Source organism: Myxine glutinosa, chromosome 4 (assembly GCF_964187855.1).
Source record: "Myxine glutinosa chromosome 4, kmMyxGlut1.1, whole genome shotgun sequence".
NCBI classification, from domain to species: Eukaryota; Metazoa; Chordata; class Myxini; order Myxiniformes; family Myxinidae; genus Myxine; species Myxine glutinosa.
In genome coordinates this window covers 114,229,228-114,249,454 of record NC_136264.1, presented here as the reverse complement: position 1 = coordinate 114,249,454, position 20,227 = coordinate 114,229,228, and the positions used below count along the sequence as shown (strand labels likewise).

The window sequence follows — 20,227 nt, the reverse complement described above, 5'->3', positions numbered from 1 at the left end:
CGGCCTGGACGGCCAGGGCGCGGGGTTCCTTTATTTTGGAACCGGCCAACGCGAGGCGTACCTGTGCCGGGTAGCTGGCGTAGAAAGAGTGCCCGGAATAAAAAATCCGGGGCTTTGTCACCCAGCAGCGACAGCATGTAGTCCATCCGGACCGATGGTCGTGTGTCGCCGAGTTCGGGAAGGTCCAGGAGGCGGTCGGCCCGTTCGCACTCCATGAGGCCGAACGTGGCGATGAGGAGACGCTTGAGCGCCTCGTGCCTGTGGTCGGCCGGTGGGTTCTGCAGGACGGACACGACTCGGGCGGCTGTGCCGGGCCTGAGGGCGGTGATGACGTGGTAATAACGCGTCTCATCCGCCGTTACGCCTCGAAGTTGGAACTGTGCCTCGGCCTGCACGAACCATACCTCGGCCTGAGCTTCCCAAAACTCAGGGAGCTTCACCGCGACCGTGTTGTTTGACATGGCGCGTGCTGTTGGTCAGCGGCGGCTGAACCAGCGTCGACGTCACCAGTGAAGTGCGGTGCTATGCGCACGACTTGTTTGCCAAGAAGATAAGCAACAACGCGGGTAACCAAAAAGAGTCTTGATTCCAAAGCTCAACTATAGCACTGACGTGCTCGGGGCTGCGCGCCCCGTGTATATCCCGAGGCCACGCCTACCCCTCGGGCGTGGCCGACACCCTCTTGGTGCGCGGAATGATGTCACCGCGCCAGCGAGCCATCGTGTCCGCCACAATATGTTAAAAGAGGTGGTTCGATCAAGTGGAAGGGACGAGGTCAGAATACCTTCGAAGTATTCAATTGCTTACATGAGTTGTGATTTAAACAGCTTTTGAAGTTATTTGAAGATGATCAAAGGAAAGTTAATCGAATGTTTTCATTTGGAGGATTGCTAAAATAAATCCGCAATGAGGGAAACCCGTGTGAGCTCGATGGGACGCTGAACGGAGGGCAGGAGACGGTGCAGAGAGGGAAAGGAAGCACAAACGTTGGGATAGATCAGAAGGCAATGTCCTCTACGAAGTCCGCCTTTACGGAATATAAAGCGTGCAGTTCAGCCACTTGATCCGAGTTGTGACTGATCACGACCTTCTTGTCTTAGTTGGTAAAATGCTCCCACCCTTCTGTGATTGAACATTTTCCCGTGAAGGTTCGGGAACGGTCCGCTCCCTCCCAGACTTTATATATTAGACTTGGGAGTATAGATAGGATTTTATCCCTTATCCCTTCCCTACACCATGAACCCCACATTGACGTGGTTCTCTGAACCATGAACCCCACATTGAAGTGGCTCTCTGAACCATGAACCCCACATTGACGTGGTTCTCCACACCATGAACCCACATTGATGTGGCTCGCTACACCGTGAGCCCCACATTGATTTGGTTCTCTACACCATGAACCCCACATTGATGGTGGTTCTCCGCACCATGAGCCCCACATTGATGGTGGTTCTCTGCACCATGAACCCCACATTGATGTGGTTCTTAGCACCATGAACCCCACATTGATGTGGTTCTCTACACAATGAACTCCACATCGACGTGGTTCTCAGCACCATGAACCCCACATTGACGTGGTTCTCAGCACCATGAACCCCACATTGACGTGGTTCTCAGTACCATGAACCCCACATCGAAGTGGTTCTCTGCACCATGACCCCCACATTGATGTGGTTCTCTACACCATGAACCCCACATTGACGTGGTTCTCTGCACCATGAACCCCACATTGATGTGGTTCTTTACATAGTGAACCCCACATTGATGTGGTTCTCTGCACCATGAACCCCACATTGATGTGGTTCTCTCCACCATGAACCCCACATTGACGTGGTTCTCCACACAATGAACCCCACATTGATGGTGATTCTCTAAACCATGAACCCCACATTGACATGGTTCTCTACACCATGAACCCCACATTGATGTGGTTCTCTGCACCATGAACCCCCACATTGATGTGGTTCACTGCACCATGAACCCTACATTGATGTGGTTCTCTACACCATGAACCCCACATTGATGTGGTTCTCCACACCATGAACCCCACATTGATGGAGATTCTCTAAACCATGAACCCCACATTGACGTGATTCTCTGCACCATGAACCCCACATTGATGGTGGTTCTCTGCACCATGAACCCCACATTGATGGTGGTTCTCTGCACCATGAACCCCACATTGATGTGGTTCTCTGCACCATGAACCCCACATTGACGTGGTTCTCAGCACCATGAACCCCACATTGATTGTGGTTCTCTGCACCATGAACCTCATATTGACGTGGTTCTCTGCACCATGAACCCTACATTGATGGTGGTTCTCTGCAACATGAACCCCACATTGATGGTGGTTCTCTACACCATGAACCCCACATTGATGGTGGTTCTCTACACCATGAACCGCACATTGATGTGGTTCTTTGCACCATGAACCCCACATTGATGGTGTTTCTCTGCACCATGAACCCCACATTGATGTGGTTCTCTGCACCATGAACCCCACATTGATGTGGTTGTCTGCACCATGAACCCCAGATTGATGTGGTTCTCAGCAACATGAACCCCACATTGATGTGGTTCTCTGCACCATGAACCCCACATTGATGGTGGTTCTCTGCACCATGAACCCCACTTTGATGGTGGTTCTCTACACCATGAACCCCACATTGATGGTGGTTCTCTGCACCATGAACCTCACATTGACGTGGTTCTCTGCACCATGAACCTCACATTGACGTGGTTCTCTGCACCATGAACCCTACATTGATGGTGGTTCTCTGCACCATGAACCCCACATTGATGGTGGTTCTCTACACCATGAACCCCACATTGATGTGGTTCTTTGCACCATGAACCCCACATTGATGTGGTTCTCAGCACCAAGAACCCCACATTGACGTGGTTCTCAGCACCATGATCCCCACATTGACGTGGTTCTCAGCACCATGAACCCCACATTGACGTGGTTCTCTGCACCATGAACCCCACGTTGATGTGGTTCTCTGCACCATGAACCCAACATTGCCGTGGTTCTCGGCACCATGAACCCCACATTGACGTGGTTCTCAGCACCATGAACCCCACATTTACGTGGTTCTCAGCACCATGAGCCCCACAATGACGTAGTTCTCTGCACCATGAACCCCACATTGATGGTGGTTCTCTGCACCATGAACCTCACACTGATGTGGTTCTCTGCACCATGAACCCCACATTGATGTGGTTCTCTGCACCATGAACCCCACATTGATGTGGTTCTCAGCACCATGAACCCCATATTGATGTGGCTCTCTGCACCATGAACCCCACATTGATGGTGGTTCTCTGCACCATGAACCCCACATTGATGGTGGTTCTTTGCACCATGAACCCCACATTGATGGTGGTTCTCTGCACCATGAACCCCTCATTGATGGTGGTTCTCTACACCATGAACCCCACATTGATGGTGGTTCTCTACACCATGAACCCCACATTGATGGTGGTTCTCTACACCATGAACCCCACATTGATGGTGGTTCTCTACACCATGAACCACACATTGATGGTGGTTCTCTACACCATGAACCCCACATTGATGGTGGTTCTCTACACCATGAATCCCACATTGATGTGGTTGTCTGCACCATGAACCCCACATTGACGTGGTTCTCAGCACCATGAACCCCACATTGACGTGGTTCTCAGCACCATGAACCCCACATTTACGTGGTTCTCAGCACCATGCGCCCCACATTGATGTGGTTCTCTGCACCATGAACCCCACATTGATTTGGTTCTCTGCACCATGAACCCCACATTGACGCTATATTGTTATTTATTACCTCCTCAACCAAAGGTGGATGGAGGTTATGTTTTCACCCCTGTCTGTCTTGTTTGTTTGTGAACAAAATATCTCAAAAAGTTACGGACGGATTTGGAAGAAACTTGGTCGACAGGTTGTGTGTGTGACAAGAACGATTTGTTTCGATTTTGGTGGAGATCTGAATATGGATTCGGATATGAGAATTTTTTTTTTTTTCTGTGATTCTTCACTCGTGAGTGATCGGGCCAACCAGGTGGAGGTATGCTCTCTCCTGACTGCCGTTCTAGTTTAGTTATGTGATGGTTGTTTGTCTAATTTTCTTCATCAGAAACATTCTCTGATGCCTGCAATTCCGTTTTGCCTTGCATGATGCACAAACAAGGAAACCAATCCAGCACAAGGGTATGTCAGTAATAGACTACAAATGTCTCGGGAGAAACCTAGAAATGAGTGTTCATTGCAATATAAACACACCACAGAGCATTTAACAGCACAGAGCCTCGCAAAGGTATATGTAGATAGCAGTAGATCTGACAATGGGCGATTTATATTGAAGTAGACATCAATGAATGTTCCCATATTGGCCAGGAGTTGAGAAATCGCAAGTTTACCGAAATAGGTTGAGGCCGACGTTTTGTGGTTAAATCTGAAGTTTGCCCAGAAGCAAGCGGACTTTTGCCATACACCTCAATCCCAATGGCTGTTGCTGCTGGGGGTACCCACAGTGCATCCACTGGTACCCAAAATATTTCAGATATTTTGTTCACTGCTGCCTCTGACGCAGCTTGTGCACCAGCCGAACCCTCAACATCTGCTGCGTTGTCCGCAAAATGTTTCTTCTGCCGATACAATAAACATCCTCGGAGAAAAATGCTCCGATGATATTTATTGTGACGTGCAATCTTAGCTTAAAGAAAAGTCACTTTGCAAAAGTTTAAATAATTGTCTCCAAATCCAGACGGCTGTGCTTGTTGCCGTGTGCACCTGAAAGGAACGTTGGGGCTCGGTGCAGCTGAGCAGGGAAGGTCGAGGGAGGCGTCTGGGCCTGTTCGCTTCACGTCGGCGGCTGGCGGTGAACGCGACTTCGCGCCAATACGTGTTTTCCCATGCAGAGATGCGGGATCTTTGATGACGCCAGAGCTGAGTACCAGCTAACATTACACACACATTATTACTTTCATTTATTTCTCCCTGTGTGTGTAATAATGTCTGAATGGAGGATCCAAAATATAGGAATTTTAGTTTACTATGCATTCATATTTGTTGCCTGCACTATTTTTTATTAAACCATTATTTATTGCATTTTAATTGTTCTATTGTGGCTTTGCCGGTTTTGTACGTCTATTTGTTGTGGGGACCGGATAATCCCGTGCCACGTCCGGCTGTACAGGTAAGCTTCCGCCGCCCTCCAATCCCCCCCCCCCCCCCCCCCGCAGCCTCCTACCTAAATCAGTGATTTAAACTCTCACTCCCCAATCTGACATCCTCTGTTTATTTAAATGCCTGTTACTGGTACAGTTTTAACATTTAAAAAACTCCTGTGTTTGGCTCTATCTTCCTAAAATTAGCAAACTCTGAGCAAATCCTGAAATCACACAATTGTGAAAGCTCTCAATTGTTTCAAATTCAAAATATTTGGAATGAGAGAAACATGAACTCAGAATAGGAAGGTTGTGTGTCAAGCACTAGATTTATTTATCCAAAACAAATTCCATAAACACATCTGTGAATTTCTGACTATGCCATTGTTTCTTCACTTTGTAATAAACTAGGGCATGCCCGTACTATATATATGCCCGTACTTTTTATATATCTAAAATTATATCCCCCCCCTCTATTTACATGAAATGGTTTGGTCCATTCGCAACGCCAAAGCGAACGGCGAACGGCTTGCGAGTACGGTGACAATCCCCCCCCTCTATTTACATGAAATGGTTTGGTCCATTCGCAACGCCAAAGCGAACGGCGAACGGCTAAATCGCCATAGCTCGGTAACTACTTGTCCGATTAATTTCAAACCTTGAAAAGGCACATCCTCGGGTCCCCAGCAATATACCTGGCAAGTTTCAAGTATATCGGACCGGTAGTTGTCGAGAAACAGCGGTCACAGACAAACATACATACATACATACAAACATACAAACATACAAACATACACACAGAGATTACTGGAATTATAGATAGATTAATTTGAGACTGTCGATAATTGAATGTTTTGTTTGCTTGAAATAAAACTTTGCGGCTTGTAAAATTAAAGCACTAAAACAGTGAATGAGTTACCTAATTTGAAATAAAATGTTCTCTATTGTAAAACATAAATAAACAAATGAAAAATCACTCGTAGAGCGACACTTGGCAACAGAGAACAAAGTAGAATGGTACTCAGTAGAGCATCCTTTTGACCTCACAAATTAATTGGTGGTTGAATTCAGTGAGCTGATATGCAAATCGTCTTCAAATTTCAAGTCAATCAGATGAAAATTGAGGATTTTAGACATTTGAAAAAGTTGTTGACCTTTTGACCTATGTTGACCCTGTGACCAATGTTGATCACAAAAATAGTTGGTGGTTGAATTCAGTTCGCTGAGATGCAAATCCTATTCAAATTTCAAGTTAATCGGATGAAAATTGAGGGTTTTAGAAATTTGAAAAAAGTGGTTGACCTTTGGCCTATGTTGACCTTTTGACCTCAAAATAAATAGGATTCTGTCGGACCACCAACTCTACTGTTTGGTGAGGTTTTGTGAATATCAGTTTAAAATTGTGACCTGTAGGCAAGTATTAGTGAGCAGACAGACAAACACACACAAACCGGAGTGATCAACATAGTTGTCCAAAGAATTTTTTTTTGCCAAGTAATAAAAATTTTGCAGTGACTTGCGCTTTTCTTTCTTTTTATTCTAGTATCTAATGAGCTTGTTATTTCTATTTACAGTATCCAACATGTCGGTATAAACTGTGCACTTGCCGCTGAGCCGTCTAGCCTGTGTTTGAATCTCGGCCAAGCTATAAAATGTCTCCTGATGTTTCGCAGGCAGGGTGTTAAATCAGTATGTGCCGTCCATCATAGAGACGTTAAGCCGGGGGACCCATCTACCCGTACCGGTCGTTGGTGAATGTTAAAGATCCCACGGCAACTTTTGGTGAACAGTAGGCGAGTTGTCGCCGGGACCCTGAGCAAACTTCAAGTCCCATAAGGCCATAAAACAACAGTTACCAATCATCAACACTTCCGGGTTCGGTTGCGAGAGGACGCTGGCGTTGCATATTCGCCGCTTCTCCGACTGGATGGATGTACAGGGTCTGCTTCTACCTTTCTGACCTGACATCTCACACCTGTCCTGCCTTTTCACACCCGCACGTGCCGCGTGTTCTCCGGCTGGATAACGGAATCTGCTTTTGATGGTACGGAATACGGAATTCGAAAGGCCCGCTCCCGTTGATTGTGGCCGTGGCCTTGTTTGCCGGTGGCCTTGTGGCCTTGTTTGCCGCTGTGGTCTTGATTAGCGGCTGCAGTCGTTTGCCGCTGCGTTTGCCGCTGCGTTTGCCGCTTTGCCTCCTCGACCTTGGCCTCGTACTCGTCCCTTCGCTCCTGCCTGGCATGGCTCTGAAGTACTCCGCCGCAAGGCTTCTTCTGCTCAATACCCGCTCCACCCCATCATGCATCTCTGCCATCAAATCAAATGGACTCCTCCGACGACCCAGGTACATTCACCGTGGCTCCGGTCGCAAGTTTGTTTATTTGCAATCAGGTCACTCCATCCCCGTCCTCTGGTCGGCTCAGCGCACTCTCACTCTTCGTCCCAGCGCACCTGGTCACAGCAACCCACACGATCGCACCTCTTGCCTACGAACCCTGGCTAAATCACCTGAATTCATCCCTGCTGTTCAAAACAACATCAAGCTCACCCTGTTCAACACCCGGTCCCTCAACAATAAATGCCTCATCCTGAACGAATACATCCTGGATAACAAACTGGACTTTCTCTGTCTCACCGAAACCTGGCAACAACCTCTGGACTACTACACACTCAACCTCACCACACCCAATGGATATTCCTACGTCAATAAACCACGCTCGGAGGGCCGAGGTGGTGGAATTGCCGTTATCCACCGTCAAGACATCAAGACCAACCTCATCTCCATCTCATCTGCTCCATCATTTGAACACCTGGCTTTAAAACTCTCTGGTCACACGCAGTCAGTCATGGCTGTCGTCTACCGCCCTCCCAAACCACACCCATCATTCCTGTCTGACTTCTCCTACTTTCTGACCCAGCTATGTTCCCTCTCCCCCTCAATCCTCCTCCTTGGTGATTTCAATATCCACATGGACTCCACTGACTCCACAATAACCACTGACTTCACTGATTTACTCACCTGCTTTAACCTCACTCAACATGTCGACTTTCCTACCCATATCCGTGGTCACATTTTGGACCTTGTCTGCTCCACTGGATTAAATTTGCACCATCTCTATGGCTCCGACCTCACCCTCTCTGACCACTTTGCCATCACTCTGACCATCAACATCCCCGCCCCAACACCAAGGCATTATCGCACAATCAACTTCCGTAAGCTAAACGCTCTTTCACCTACCTCATTCTCATCCACCCTCTCTGAAAAAATGTCCACTTCTCCCTTCATTGACCTCCACACCCCTTCCGACCTCACTGACTACTACAACCACACTCTCTCCTCCTGCCTTGACCAGCTTGCGCCTGTAAAAACCAAAACAGTTTCTTTCACCCATTCTGCTCCCTGGTTTACCCCTGAACTCCACCTGATGAAAACTCGTGCTCGCCAACTTGAAAGACTCCGCAATAAAACGGGTCTCACAGTTCACTCCCAAGCCTACAAGGACCACATACAACACTACAAAGATGCCCTCTCCCGCGCCCGCTCTGCCTACTACTCTCAAATTATCCACTCTGGCTCCGGAAACCCAAAAGCACTCTTCTCGACAATAAACAAACTCCTCCGCCCCCTGAACACCACCACCCAGTCATTCACAGTAGACAACTGCATCTCCTTCCTCTCTTTCTTCCAACGCAAAATTGACAACATCTACAACAGCTTGACCACCGCCGCACCCGCTCCCCCTCCAACCACCTGCCCCCCCTTGTCCTGCCATCCCCTGTCTCGGTTCTCCCCAATCTCTCCTACTGACCTCTCTGAACTCCTCATAGGAATGAAAACTGCCACCTGCACTCTTGACCCCATCCCCTCCAGCTTTGTCAAAGCCTCCCTCCCTGCTCTCTCTCCACTTATCATTGCAACAATAAACTCCTCCCTGTCTACAGGCATCGTCCCACCTTCCCTCAAAATTGCTGCTGTTACCCCCATTCTAAAAAAACCTGGTCTAAACCCTGACACCCTAAACAACTTCAGACCCATCTCCAACCTACCCTTTCTGTCAAAAGTTTTGGAACGCGCTGTAGCCACTCAACTCAAACATCATCTCTCTGCCAATAACTTGTATGAAACATTCCAATCCGGATTCCGCTCCAACCACAGTACTGAAACTGCTCTCCTCAAAATCACCAACGACCTTCTCCTCTCCTCTGACGCTGGCAACCTCAACATTCTCGTCCTCCTCGACCTCAGCGCTGCCTTTGACACCATCGATCACACTATCCTCCTCACCCGACTTGAATCCACCTTTAACGTCACCGGCACTGCCCTCTCTTGGATTAAATCATACCTCTCTGACAGATGCCAGTTCATCTCCATCAATAACTGCAAATCCCCCACTGCTCCCCTCCCCCAAGGTGTCCCCCAAGGTTCAGTTCTTGGCCCCCTCCTCTTCATCCTTTACCTGTCCCCGCTCGGTCACTTAATCCGCCGTCATGGTCTCCAATTCCACTGCTTCGCCGATGACATCCAGCTTTTCATCTCCACCAAGTCCGTCTCCACCGACACCCACTCTATCCTGACAAACTGCATCACTGAAATAAAATCCTGGCTTCAAATCAACTTCCTCAAGCTTAACTGTGATAAATCTGAAATAATCATCATTGGCCCAAAAACGCTCACAAAATCCACCCATAACTTTGCCCTCAACATCGACGGTATCCCAGTATCCACCTCCCCTCACATCCGGAATCTTGGCGTCATCTTTGACCAAACCCTTTCCTTCGACAAATACACTAAACAGATCACAAAGTCAGCCTTCTTTCACCTGAAAAACATTGCCCGTCTCCGCTCATCCCTCTCCTCCACGGCTGCAGAAACCCTCATCCACGCCTTCATCACCTCCCGTCTGGACTACTGCAATAGCCTCCTCTATGGTTCACCCTCAAAAATCACCAATAAACTCCAATACATTCAGAACTCCGCTGCCCGTCTACTCACTCATTCCCGGACCCGTGACCACATCACCCCCGTCCTTTACAAGCTTCACTGGCTCCCCATCCCCCAGAGAATCCAGTACAAAATCCTCCTCTTGACATACAAAGCCCTCCATAACCTGGCCCCATCCTACCTGGCTGACCTCCTCTCCAGACACACTCCCACCCGCAACCTCCGCTCTGCTGGTACCAACCTCCTGACCCCCTCCATCCGGACCAAATTCAGATCCTGGGGGGACAGGGCCTTCTCCATCGCTGCTCCCACCCTCTGGAACTCACTACCTCACACCATCAGAGACTCCTCCTCACTCACCACATTCAAAACATCACTAAAGACCCACCTGTTCAACGCTGCATTCAACATTCAACCCACAGCATTTAACCCCTGACTATCTCTTCTCCTTCTCCCTCCTTTTGCTTTAAATATTTCCCTATTGATTCTTGTCTTGTCTTTTTGATTCTTGTCTTATATATATGCCGTATATCGCTGCTGTTTGTTTTCTTGATTCTTGTCTTTTTGCAATTGTTGTTTTCATGTATTGTTATGCATTATGTTTTCCACTCTGTCAAAGCGCCTTTGGGCTTCTGGAAAAGCGCTATACAAAATAAATGAATTATTATTATTATTATTATCAACTATTCCAATACATCAAATAAAAACAAAACAAAACTAGAACGGGCACTCGGTAGAGCGCATACCTTCGCCGCAGCTACTGTTCTGTACTTGGTAAAAATACGATTTTGACCTTTTCGTGACCTTGACCTTGACCTTTGACCCGATTGCTCCCAAAATCTAATCAAATGTGTCCCGTATAATAACCAATCATCCCACCAAATTTCATGCAATTCGGTTGAATACTTTTTGAGTTATGCGAATAACATACACACACACACACAGACATACAAATAAATACACAGCGATCAAAACATAACCTTCCGCTTTTGCGAAGGTAACAAATACAGAAATTCTAATTTTCATAACATAAAAATATGTCTGCATCATATAATGGCTCAACAGGTAAAATAAACAGCAGTTAGAAATCCAAAATGCATAAAACAATCTTCTTTCATGTGCAGCAAGTGGCTGTGAGTTTGCCTCAATTATTTTATTTTATGGGGGCATGGTTGTGCCACTGATGCAGTAGCTGTAGGTTAGAACAGGAATTTAGACATTTGGCCAAGGTGCCAGCAGAAGCCCGATAAAATTGTCTCGTTGTCTTTGATGAAGGCTGAAACCTACATTTGGCAATTTTATATCAGTGGAACAGGTGTTTTACAGGCAAACTGCTGCCATTGCAGTGGCCTCCACTAAGTGATGTGGCATCAAGTACAGTGGTCTACAGTTACAGTGGCCTTAAAGTACAGTGATATACAATGCCACCTGAAATGATGGGCTTTCTCAGCGAATAATAAAACTTTTTAAGAATAACAAGCATTCTGAGTATTGCGCTGCAATACATGTCCCCTACCGGCAGTCTGTCGTCCAGAAAACTGTTGGGGAAATTACCAAAGTTCAAAGTGCCATAACTTTGTCAAAAATGATCGAAACGTCGTGAAGTTCGAAGATCTGTAACTTATCATAAGGAAACCATGTACCAAGTTTGAAATCATTGGCATTAAGAGTTTAGAAAAAAAAGTCCGGAAAACTGTTCTTTGCGTGACGGACTGACAGACTGACAGACTGAGGGATGGAGTGCAAACCTATAGTCCCCTCCGGTGTACACCGGTAGGGGACTAATAAAAGTTGTGCTTATACATTATCCATTCCACAGTTCTCACATGGATTATTTTGACTACAAATGTTTTTTTTCATGGCTTAAGACTACTATATATAAAATTTCCACTGTAAAACAAAACTTTGGTAATGTTTAGTTTACTAATCTTTAGGTAGGGCTTTGGTACTGACTTATGGCTCTCTCAGGAACTTGGAGCAGAAGCACAGGGCCTACAGCTCTCTCATTGCAGACAGGTTCACATCATCTCTGTTTCCTCCCTCTACACATTCTTCCCTCTCCATTCCCTCGAGGCCACACGTGCTCTTACCATAACCTCCTGGTGAAACTCTCAAATTCCAGGTTTATTTCTCACCTCCATTCCCTTATTCGTTTTGCTTGTGCAAGTGCTTTTCCAAGTCTGTTTAATTCCACACTGCACTTCAAGGCATCAAAAGTTGGCAGTGCATCACCACCTTAGGTCATCATCCACCCCTACCCGTGATCTATTCTACTTTCACTAACTGTCCCCTAACCCACCCTTTTACTTGCAGGTAATCAGGTTTCCTCAACTATTTCTTCTCCCGTTCACTCATCCGCTCGCACGTGGCCCAGTTTCCGAGAAAGTAAAAAGGGTGGGTTATTGGAAGGCATGGTTCCACTTGCCTGGGGGAAAGATGTTTGGGATTTTAAAGGCAGATCAAACACCAAGCATGGCAGATGCTGTTCCACTGGCCACCTGTCAGTGCATTGCATTCTCCCTTCTGTCACCTCGCTCTTCCACAAGTCTAGACTTTTGTATACAAAAAAGGAAGTCTGTAGGATAAATCGTTTTGGAGAGGGGATGGAAGGCTACCAGATGGCATGTTTTCCATCCATTTTGGTGCTAAGTGCTCCAGGAAAGGTATAACTGAAGTTTGCACCTGCGCATGAAGCTCAAGCAGCATATTATCAGTGTGGCCAGAGCAAACTTTTCCAAACTTAAAATTAAAGAATATAGCATTCCACAAACAGTCACAATGCACATGTAATGTAACCAGCCCTCTACCTCTCGATTGAAATACATTGCCGTCTTTCAGAGGCAATGTTAAGCCAACTGTCCCATATTAAGCATCCCACAGTGCACTGCGAAAATGGTAGATTGAGCCAAATGTTAAAAGCCTGCTTTAGTTGAGAGCTCTTTCAGCAGAGTCCTTCAAAAATTGATCAAATTTTAAGATGCAGTCTTCTTACGATAGTCAGATAAACATTTTTAAGTGTTTCTGCATAATCACAAGGTTAAATTTTATTGCACATTTATTTTTGCGGCAGCTGTGCATCTGTCATGGCACCTTTATGGCAAATACACTCACGGATGCTACATGTGTTGTTGCCATGACAAGTCTTCTAGTTTCTTCTGCCATGGCAAGACCGGTGATGTCATAATTCCTCATTGTCCACGAGGCCCATGGCATCACTCTCAGAATCGTCATCATCATCTCCGAACGTCTGTTCATGCAATGGTGCCATCACGCGCGAATGTGCCACAGCCTGGGCAGCCAATATTGAGGCAAAGTGCATACCTTGGTACTCACCGATTGATATTTGTTCTTGATTATATACTCCGTTGTGACATTCAGTGCCTGGAACCAGAAAACCTGGACATCTTTTCTCCAAAGGCTGTAACTCACCCTCCTGTACCTTGTTTTTATGAGAGTTTATCGCTAACATAACTTCTCCTTCATGTTCTACATCATTCTTCTCAGGTTTCCCATTATCGTCTTTCCTATCATGTGGTACTGTCAATGCCAGCCCTTTGCTGTTCCAATCCATCCTTCTTGACATTTCAACATCTTCAAGGCTCCTGTCTGGTTTCTTTGCAACATCCATTTTACATCCACCATGATCTTTGGTCACGGTGTGCATGTCCTGTGATGGCTTTACCTCCCCGTCTTTATCTTCATCGTGGAGCACTTCCCCTGCAGTCTCCTCATTAGTGTCTGTTCTCTCCATGTTTTCAGAGTCAGTCTTCATCTCACAGCTTTCTTTCAACAGCCCCACGCCGGATTCGTTGTTGTCTCGCCCTAATGGACAAAGCAAAAAAACCGTGGAGATGTCACATAAAGAGAGCGACTCGGACAGAACCACATCACACTAATCACTCACTTGGCTCAAACGGATGAACAGCAGACACTGCTGCAGGATAGAGCAACCGATTTCTAATGCTTCTTTCTTCTTGTGATGTCCTCCAACCCAGCACCGAACGAAGTTCTTGAAGCATTCGTCTCGCTTCCTGCCACTCCTGGCGCTCCCTCTCCTTCTCTTCTGCCATAGTCTCCTGAAGATCCCCACGAGGTCTGCACCGTCTGTCCTCTCCTTCATCGCCAAGTTCAACCAACGCCTCAAACTCCTGAGTAAAAGAGGAAAATAAATGGCAGCCATGATAGGTGCTTCTCCAAGATGTAAATGTGTGTACCAATCACTGTTATTGTGATCCAAGAGAATGCTAAGAGGAAAAGGGAGCCTGATGTACTTCCACAATAGTCATCAGAGTACAATTAAATAATAGAACAATCATTTAATAAATTGCACAAAACTGAAGAACAGTTCTCTTGATTAATTTTACTTCACACAATACTTGATAACCTCACAATTACAATTTAGCGATAATTTTGAAACTGAAAGCCAATACCTGCTGTGAGATAGATGGATAAAGAGAATGAAACTGTAAGGTATCTCGACAGACTACGATCGATTGTAGTACATGTTTATTGACTCTCCCGATACAGGCCCGATTCACCGCCGCGCCATCCGAACTGGGCCGTAACTTCCGGAAAAAACGGAAATAAACCCGCGGTCACGGTGTAGGGATACAACGGTGAATATTTGCAGCTTCATACATGACATCCTCCCTTTTAAGTCCAAAAGTACCAAGAGCAATACGTGTTAGATTTCCAGAATTGACATTTCAAAAGCAACATTGCCAAAACATGTGAAAATATGTGTGCAAACGATTATGAGAATAATGAAAATACGTGAAAATAGAACATGTGTCACCGTTAAAATAGAACGTGTGTCATCATGAAAATAGAACATGTGTCAACGTGAAAATAGAACATGTGTCAACGTGAAAATAGAACATATGTCAACGTGAAAATAGAACATGTTCAAAGATTCAACCGGTCGGGTGGTTTTCTCTCACACATTGAGCGTCGTTGTGGACCAGTGGATACAGAGTCCGAGGTGATCCCTTTGGGTGGCGGTGTACCAGTGGATACAGAGTCCGAGGTGATTCATTAGGGTCGCGGCGTACCAGTGGATGCAGAGTCCGAGGTGATTCCTTTGGTCTCCACGAAGGGTGTAGCGTTTGCAGAGGTTTTCGGGGCATCCGAGCCGGCTGGAGCGGCCACGACGATCTCCGGCAGTGGCAGGTCGAACTGTTGTCCTGACTGTGACGATGCTGCAGTCTCTATCGACTCACAGTGAAGGTAGGTTATGTGGTCCTGATGTCGACGAATTTCGCGGCCGTCCTGCAGGCGAATCACGCAGGACAGTGGACCTGGCTTCTCGATGATGTCCCCCGGTAGCCACGTCGTACCTGCACCAAAATTTCGGGCAAACACTGGATCTCCAATGTTGATACAGCGACTGTTGGACGTCTTGTCGTGCACCAAATTTTGATAAAGCTGGCTCTGATAAACATTTGATGATATGTCTGGTTTGAGATTGTCAAGTGTCGATCTCAAGTGTCGTTTCATCAATAACTCAGACGGAGCTGCACCGGTTGTTGATTGTGGCGTAATGCGGTATTTGAACAGGAGACGAGACAGCTTTGTTTCCAGGTTTCCCTCCTGAAGTTTCTGCAATCCGGATTTGATGATTCCCACGGATCGTTCGGCGAAGCCATTTGAAGCCTGGTGATGTGGGCTGACAAACTTATGTTTGATGCCGTTCCGACGTGTGAACTCGGCAAACTCGGGACTGGAAAAACACGAACCGTTATCACTCACGATCATCCTGGTCAGACCATGAGTGGCGAAACAGCGTCTGAGTCTTTCGATGACAATGGCTGACGTAGTACCACGCGTCACATAGGCATCAATCCATTTTGTGTGCGCGTCCGTAATTATTAGAATCATGCTGCGGTTAATAGGCCTGGCATAATCGAGATGTAGGCGATGCCACGATTCGCTGGCCATTCCCAGGGATGCAGTGGCGCTTTCGCAGGTGTATTCCCGGGTGCTCTGGCAGGGGTAACAATGTCGAACATGATGTTCGATATCAGCATCAAGATTCGGCCACCACACATAGTTTCTGGCGAGTGACTTCATCTTCACAATCCCGGGGTGACAGTCATGGATTTCATCCATGACCCTGGAATGCAGATTTTCCGGGATCACGACACGACATCCCCAGAGTAGGCAACCATTTTCCACGCCGAGTTCGTTTTTACGTGCTTTAAAAGCCGCAAATGCTAGGTCACCCTCAGGTAGCAAATGCCATCCAAGCTGTACAGCCTGGACAGTTCTGGACAGAACGGGGTCTCGTCGAGTATGAGTGCGGATCTGGTTGGAATTGACAGCACAATCTTCCAGATGATCCATCAGTGCGATAATGGAACCTGGTGTAGGCGAATCATCAACGGATTCTGGAAGGGGTAACCGACTCATGGCATCTGCATTTGTGACAGACGAGCTGGGCTTATAACATATGGTGTAGTCATAAGCAGCGAGAAACAGGGACCAGCGGCTGATCCTGGGCGGTAGTGTGTCAGATGTCGCCTTAGTTGGACCAAACAGACTGATCAGTGGCTTGTGATCAGTGCAAATCGTGAAATGATGTCCACGAAGGTACTGGCGAAATTTGCTGACGCCGAAAACGATTCCCAATCCTTCCTTGTCAAGTTGGGAATAGTTCTTCTATGCAGGGGACAACGTTCTGGATGCAAATGCAACAGGTCTTTCCGTACCATCAGGCATCACGTGTGATAATACACTCCCCACTCCATACTGACAGGCATCGCATGTCAGCACAAGATCCTTCTCTGGATCAAAATGAACGAGAACATTGTACGATTTGAGCAGATCCTTGGAGGTCTGGAATGCTGATTGTTCAGTGGACCCCCAGCTCCAGGAGACTCCTTTCCTCAAAAGCCGATAAAGGGGGCCCAAAACGTCGGTCACATTTGGGATGTAACCACCATAGAACTGAAGCAAACCGATGTATGACTTCAATTCGGTTACGTCTCGTAGAGCCGGAGCATCCTTGATAGCTTGGACTTTCTCATCTGTCGGGTGTCGACCCTTGGCATCAATCGTATGACCCAGGTACGTGACTGATGGCAACATAAACTTGCACATGTCTCGACGCAAACGTAGGCCGGAGTCCGAAATCTTCTTCAGAACTCTATCCAGGTTTTGTAGATGTTCCGCGTCCGTACGACCAGTGACCAGAATATCATCCTGGTAACAAACAACGTTGCGTTCGGCGGCAAACAAACTGTCCATGACACGCTGATAAATTCCAGGTGCAGATTTCACTCCAAAGCTGAGTCGGTGGTACCTGTACAACCCACGATGTGTGTTGATGGTAAGATACTGTTTCGAATTCTCGTTCAAGCGGAGCTGTAGATAGGCGGATTTGAGAAAGAGTTTCGTAAAAGTCTTGCCTCCCATGAGACGAGCATAGAGGTCTTCGATCCTCGGGATTGGATATTTATCCAATGAAGAACACTTGTTCACGGTCATTTTATAATCTCCACATATGCGGATGGACTGGTCCGATTTTATGACCGGAACGATGGGCGCCGCCCATTCGGCATACTGGATTTGCTCGATGATGCCCAGATTTTCAAGATGATCCAGTTCCTTGTCAATCCGCTCCCGCAGGGTGAAAGGGACTGGGCGAGCTCTGCAAAATATAGGATTGGCATCCCAGTCAACACTGAGTTTAGCCGTATGTCCTTTCAAGGTTCCAAGCTCATCCTTGAAGACATCCGGGTACGTATCCAGCACATTTTTGAGTGTGTATGCTGCGGTAGGAGAAACGTTGGCTGCCCGGAGTTGATGAATGCTTTTCCACTTCAGTTGAATTATGCTCAACCAGTCCCTGCCGAGTAAGGAAGGGCCCTTTCCGGGAATGACGATCAGGGGTAGGTTAAACGCATGGTTATCGTAGCCCATCGTGATGTCACATGTACCGCAGGGAACAATCTTCTCACCTGTATAGGTGGAGAGTCCATAGGTAGTAGGTTTCAGATGGGGTCGGTCAGCATCACTCCACAGGTTTGTGAAAACAGCATGGCTGATGAGCGAGACAGCCGCACCAGTGTCGACCTCCATTTGCAATGGTCGATTGTTGACGACAACAGTGGCAAGAAGAGGGTCCCGCTTATCGTGAGAATCAATATGAAACAGGTCACACGATTCTGAGTTGTCGGAAACAGAGCTCACCTGGTCAAGCTCAGGTTCCTCCGAACCGATAAACTGATGAATCTTCTTGTCAGCAGCTTTCTCTTTTCCCAATTTGCGAGTGATGCAAGCTGGAGCAATATGGGCAGTTTTCGAACAGAAATGGCAGGTGGCATCTTTGAACTGACACGTCTCCGGAGGGTGCTTTCCATTGCACCGAAAACATTTGTTGTGGGTTTGAGACTGCACTGGCTTCTGACAAGGAGCCTTGTTCCAACATTTTGGCTGAACATGATCCAACCGATTCACAGCAGGGCTGGTACCAGACGAGAGAGTGGCACCGATGCTTGTGGTGCTGCGTTCAGCACTTTCCATGGAAATGGCGGTGTCAATGGCATGTTGGAACGTCAGTCTTCTCTCAGCAAGCAGGCGTCTACGAATGCGGTCATCGGACATGCCAACCACCAGCAAATCACGGAGAATGTCATCAATCGTGTCCCCAAACTCACACAGATGTGACATTTTTTTGAGGTGTGCAATGAAGTCTGCGATCGACTGACCTTGATGCTGTCTGCACATGTAAAAATTAAACCGACACAGGATGACTGAAGGAGATGGATTACAATGTTCCTTCAAAGCGGCTTTGAGCTCTGCATACGTGAGCTCCTGGATTGTCCGAGGCCGAATCAGGTTTTTAACGAGTGTGAACGTCTCACCCCCGCAAACGGACAGGAAGATGGCCTTCATCCAGGCTTTGGTCGCGATGCCGTTCGCCTCGAAGTAGAAAGACAACCGCTCAGAATACGTGTCAAAATCTCCCTCATGAGGGTCGAATTCATCGATATGGCCGAAAGAAGTCATGGTCAAGATGTTTATCCTCGTCGCCATGTAAGGTATCTCGACAGACGACGATCGATTGTAGTACACGGTTATTGACTCTCCCGATACAGGCCCGATTCACCGCCGCGCCATCCGAGCTGGGCCGTAACTTCCGGAAAAAGGAAAATAAACACGTGGTCACGGTGTAGGGACACAACGGTGAATATTTGCAGCTTCATACATGACAGAAACGAACTGTGCAAACCAACCATGGATAGACAGACAGATTGGAATTAAAGCAAAGAAAGTATGGCAACTTTTATCCTTTAGTTTTTCAGGTGTTTTTTCAGCATTCTGTACCTCATCTTCCGGAACAGGATTCTTGTCAGCACTGACATTTGTGGTCCGTGTCGGTGGCTGCTTATAGTGGCCATCTTGTGTGGTAGTCAAGATCTTCGTTTGTCCAGAATCTGTGTGCACACATGAATCTGAGAGGTCTTGTTGCTTTTTGGCGAGTTATCTATCTGTCAAGAAAAAAATCACCATGAGAATTTTAACAATACAAAACAAGATGGGTGTGACATCACCACTCGGCTTGGCTCCCAGAATCCTCCGTAGGCGTAGAGTGGCTTCTTCCCAGCATGCCTTGCCAGCATCCAAGTGTGGCTCGATTTGGCCGAGTCGAGCCGAGAGCTCTCTCGATGGTATTGTTGGTTTATCTGATACTGCACACTGCTCCAGTTCATCTTCTGTCTCCAGGGCCCTGAGGTTATTAATTTTAATTGTGCTTTACTTATCATTCTCACGTACACAATGGACAAAGTAAATAGTTCAAAATAACATTCAGCAGCAAATGCAAAACATCTTACAACAACCAGTAGATGAACATACCCACTCATAAACCTGTGGTATGGGAAGAGCTCAAATAACCCAAATCAGCCACTTATTTAGCCTTACTGAGAGGTTACTTAAAGTTATCCAGAGGATGTCAAAAGTCCCACATAAACTACTCAATTTTCAAAAAAAAATTAAATTTTAAACTACTCAATTCCAAAAGTCTCGATCAAACAAAACAGTTTTCATGTAATTCGGTTTCCTGCACACTAACGGGCCAACATTATATTATTCATGCAAAAGGTGAAAAAATAT

General features: G+C 46.8%; 1 protein-coding gene across 1 annotated transcript in view; it reads right to left on the bottom strand.

Annotated features, from left to right (window-relative positions):
* Positions 1 to 5,474: 5,474 nt before the first annotated feature.
* Positions 5,475 to 20,227, bottom strand: part of LOC144891797 (vezatin-like) — a 56,484-nt gene continuing 41,731 nt past the window's right edge. The window contains exons 4-9 of the mRNA XM_078776293.1: positions 19,666 to 19,841; positions 19,439 to 19,548; positions 14,016 to 14,259; positions 11,114 to 13,933; positions 10,796 to 10,828; positions 5,475 to 7,037 (exon numbers count right to left, since the gene is read on the bottom strand). Coding sequence (XP_078632419.1) covers positions 13,290 to 13,933; positions 14,016 to 14,259; positions 19,439 to 19,548; positions 19,666 to 19,841 — 1,174 coding nt within the window. The 3' untranslated portion in view covers positions 5,475 to 7,037; positions 10,796 to 10,828; positions 11,114 to 13,289. The remainder of the gene's footprint in view (positions 7,038 to 10,795; positions 10,829 to 11,113; positions 13,934 to 14,015; positions 14,260 to 19,438; positions 19,549 to 19,665; positions 19,842 to 20,227) is intronic.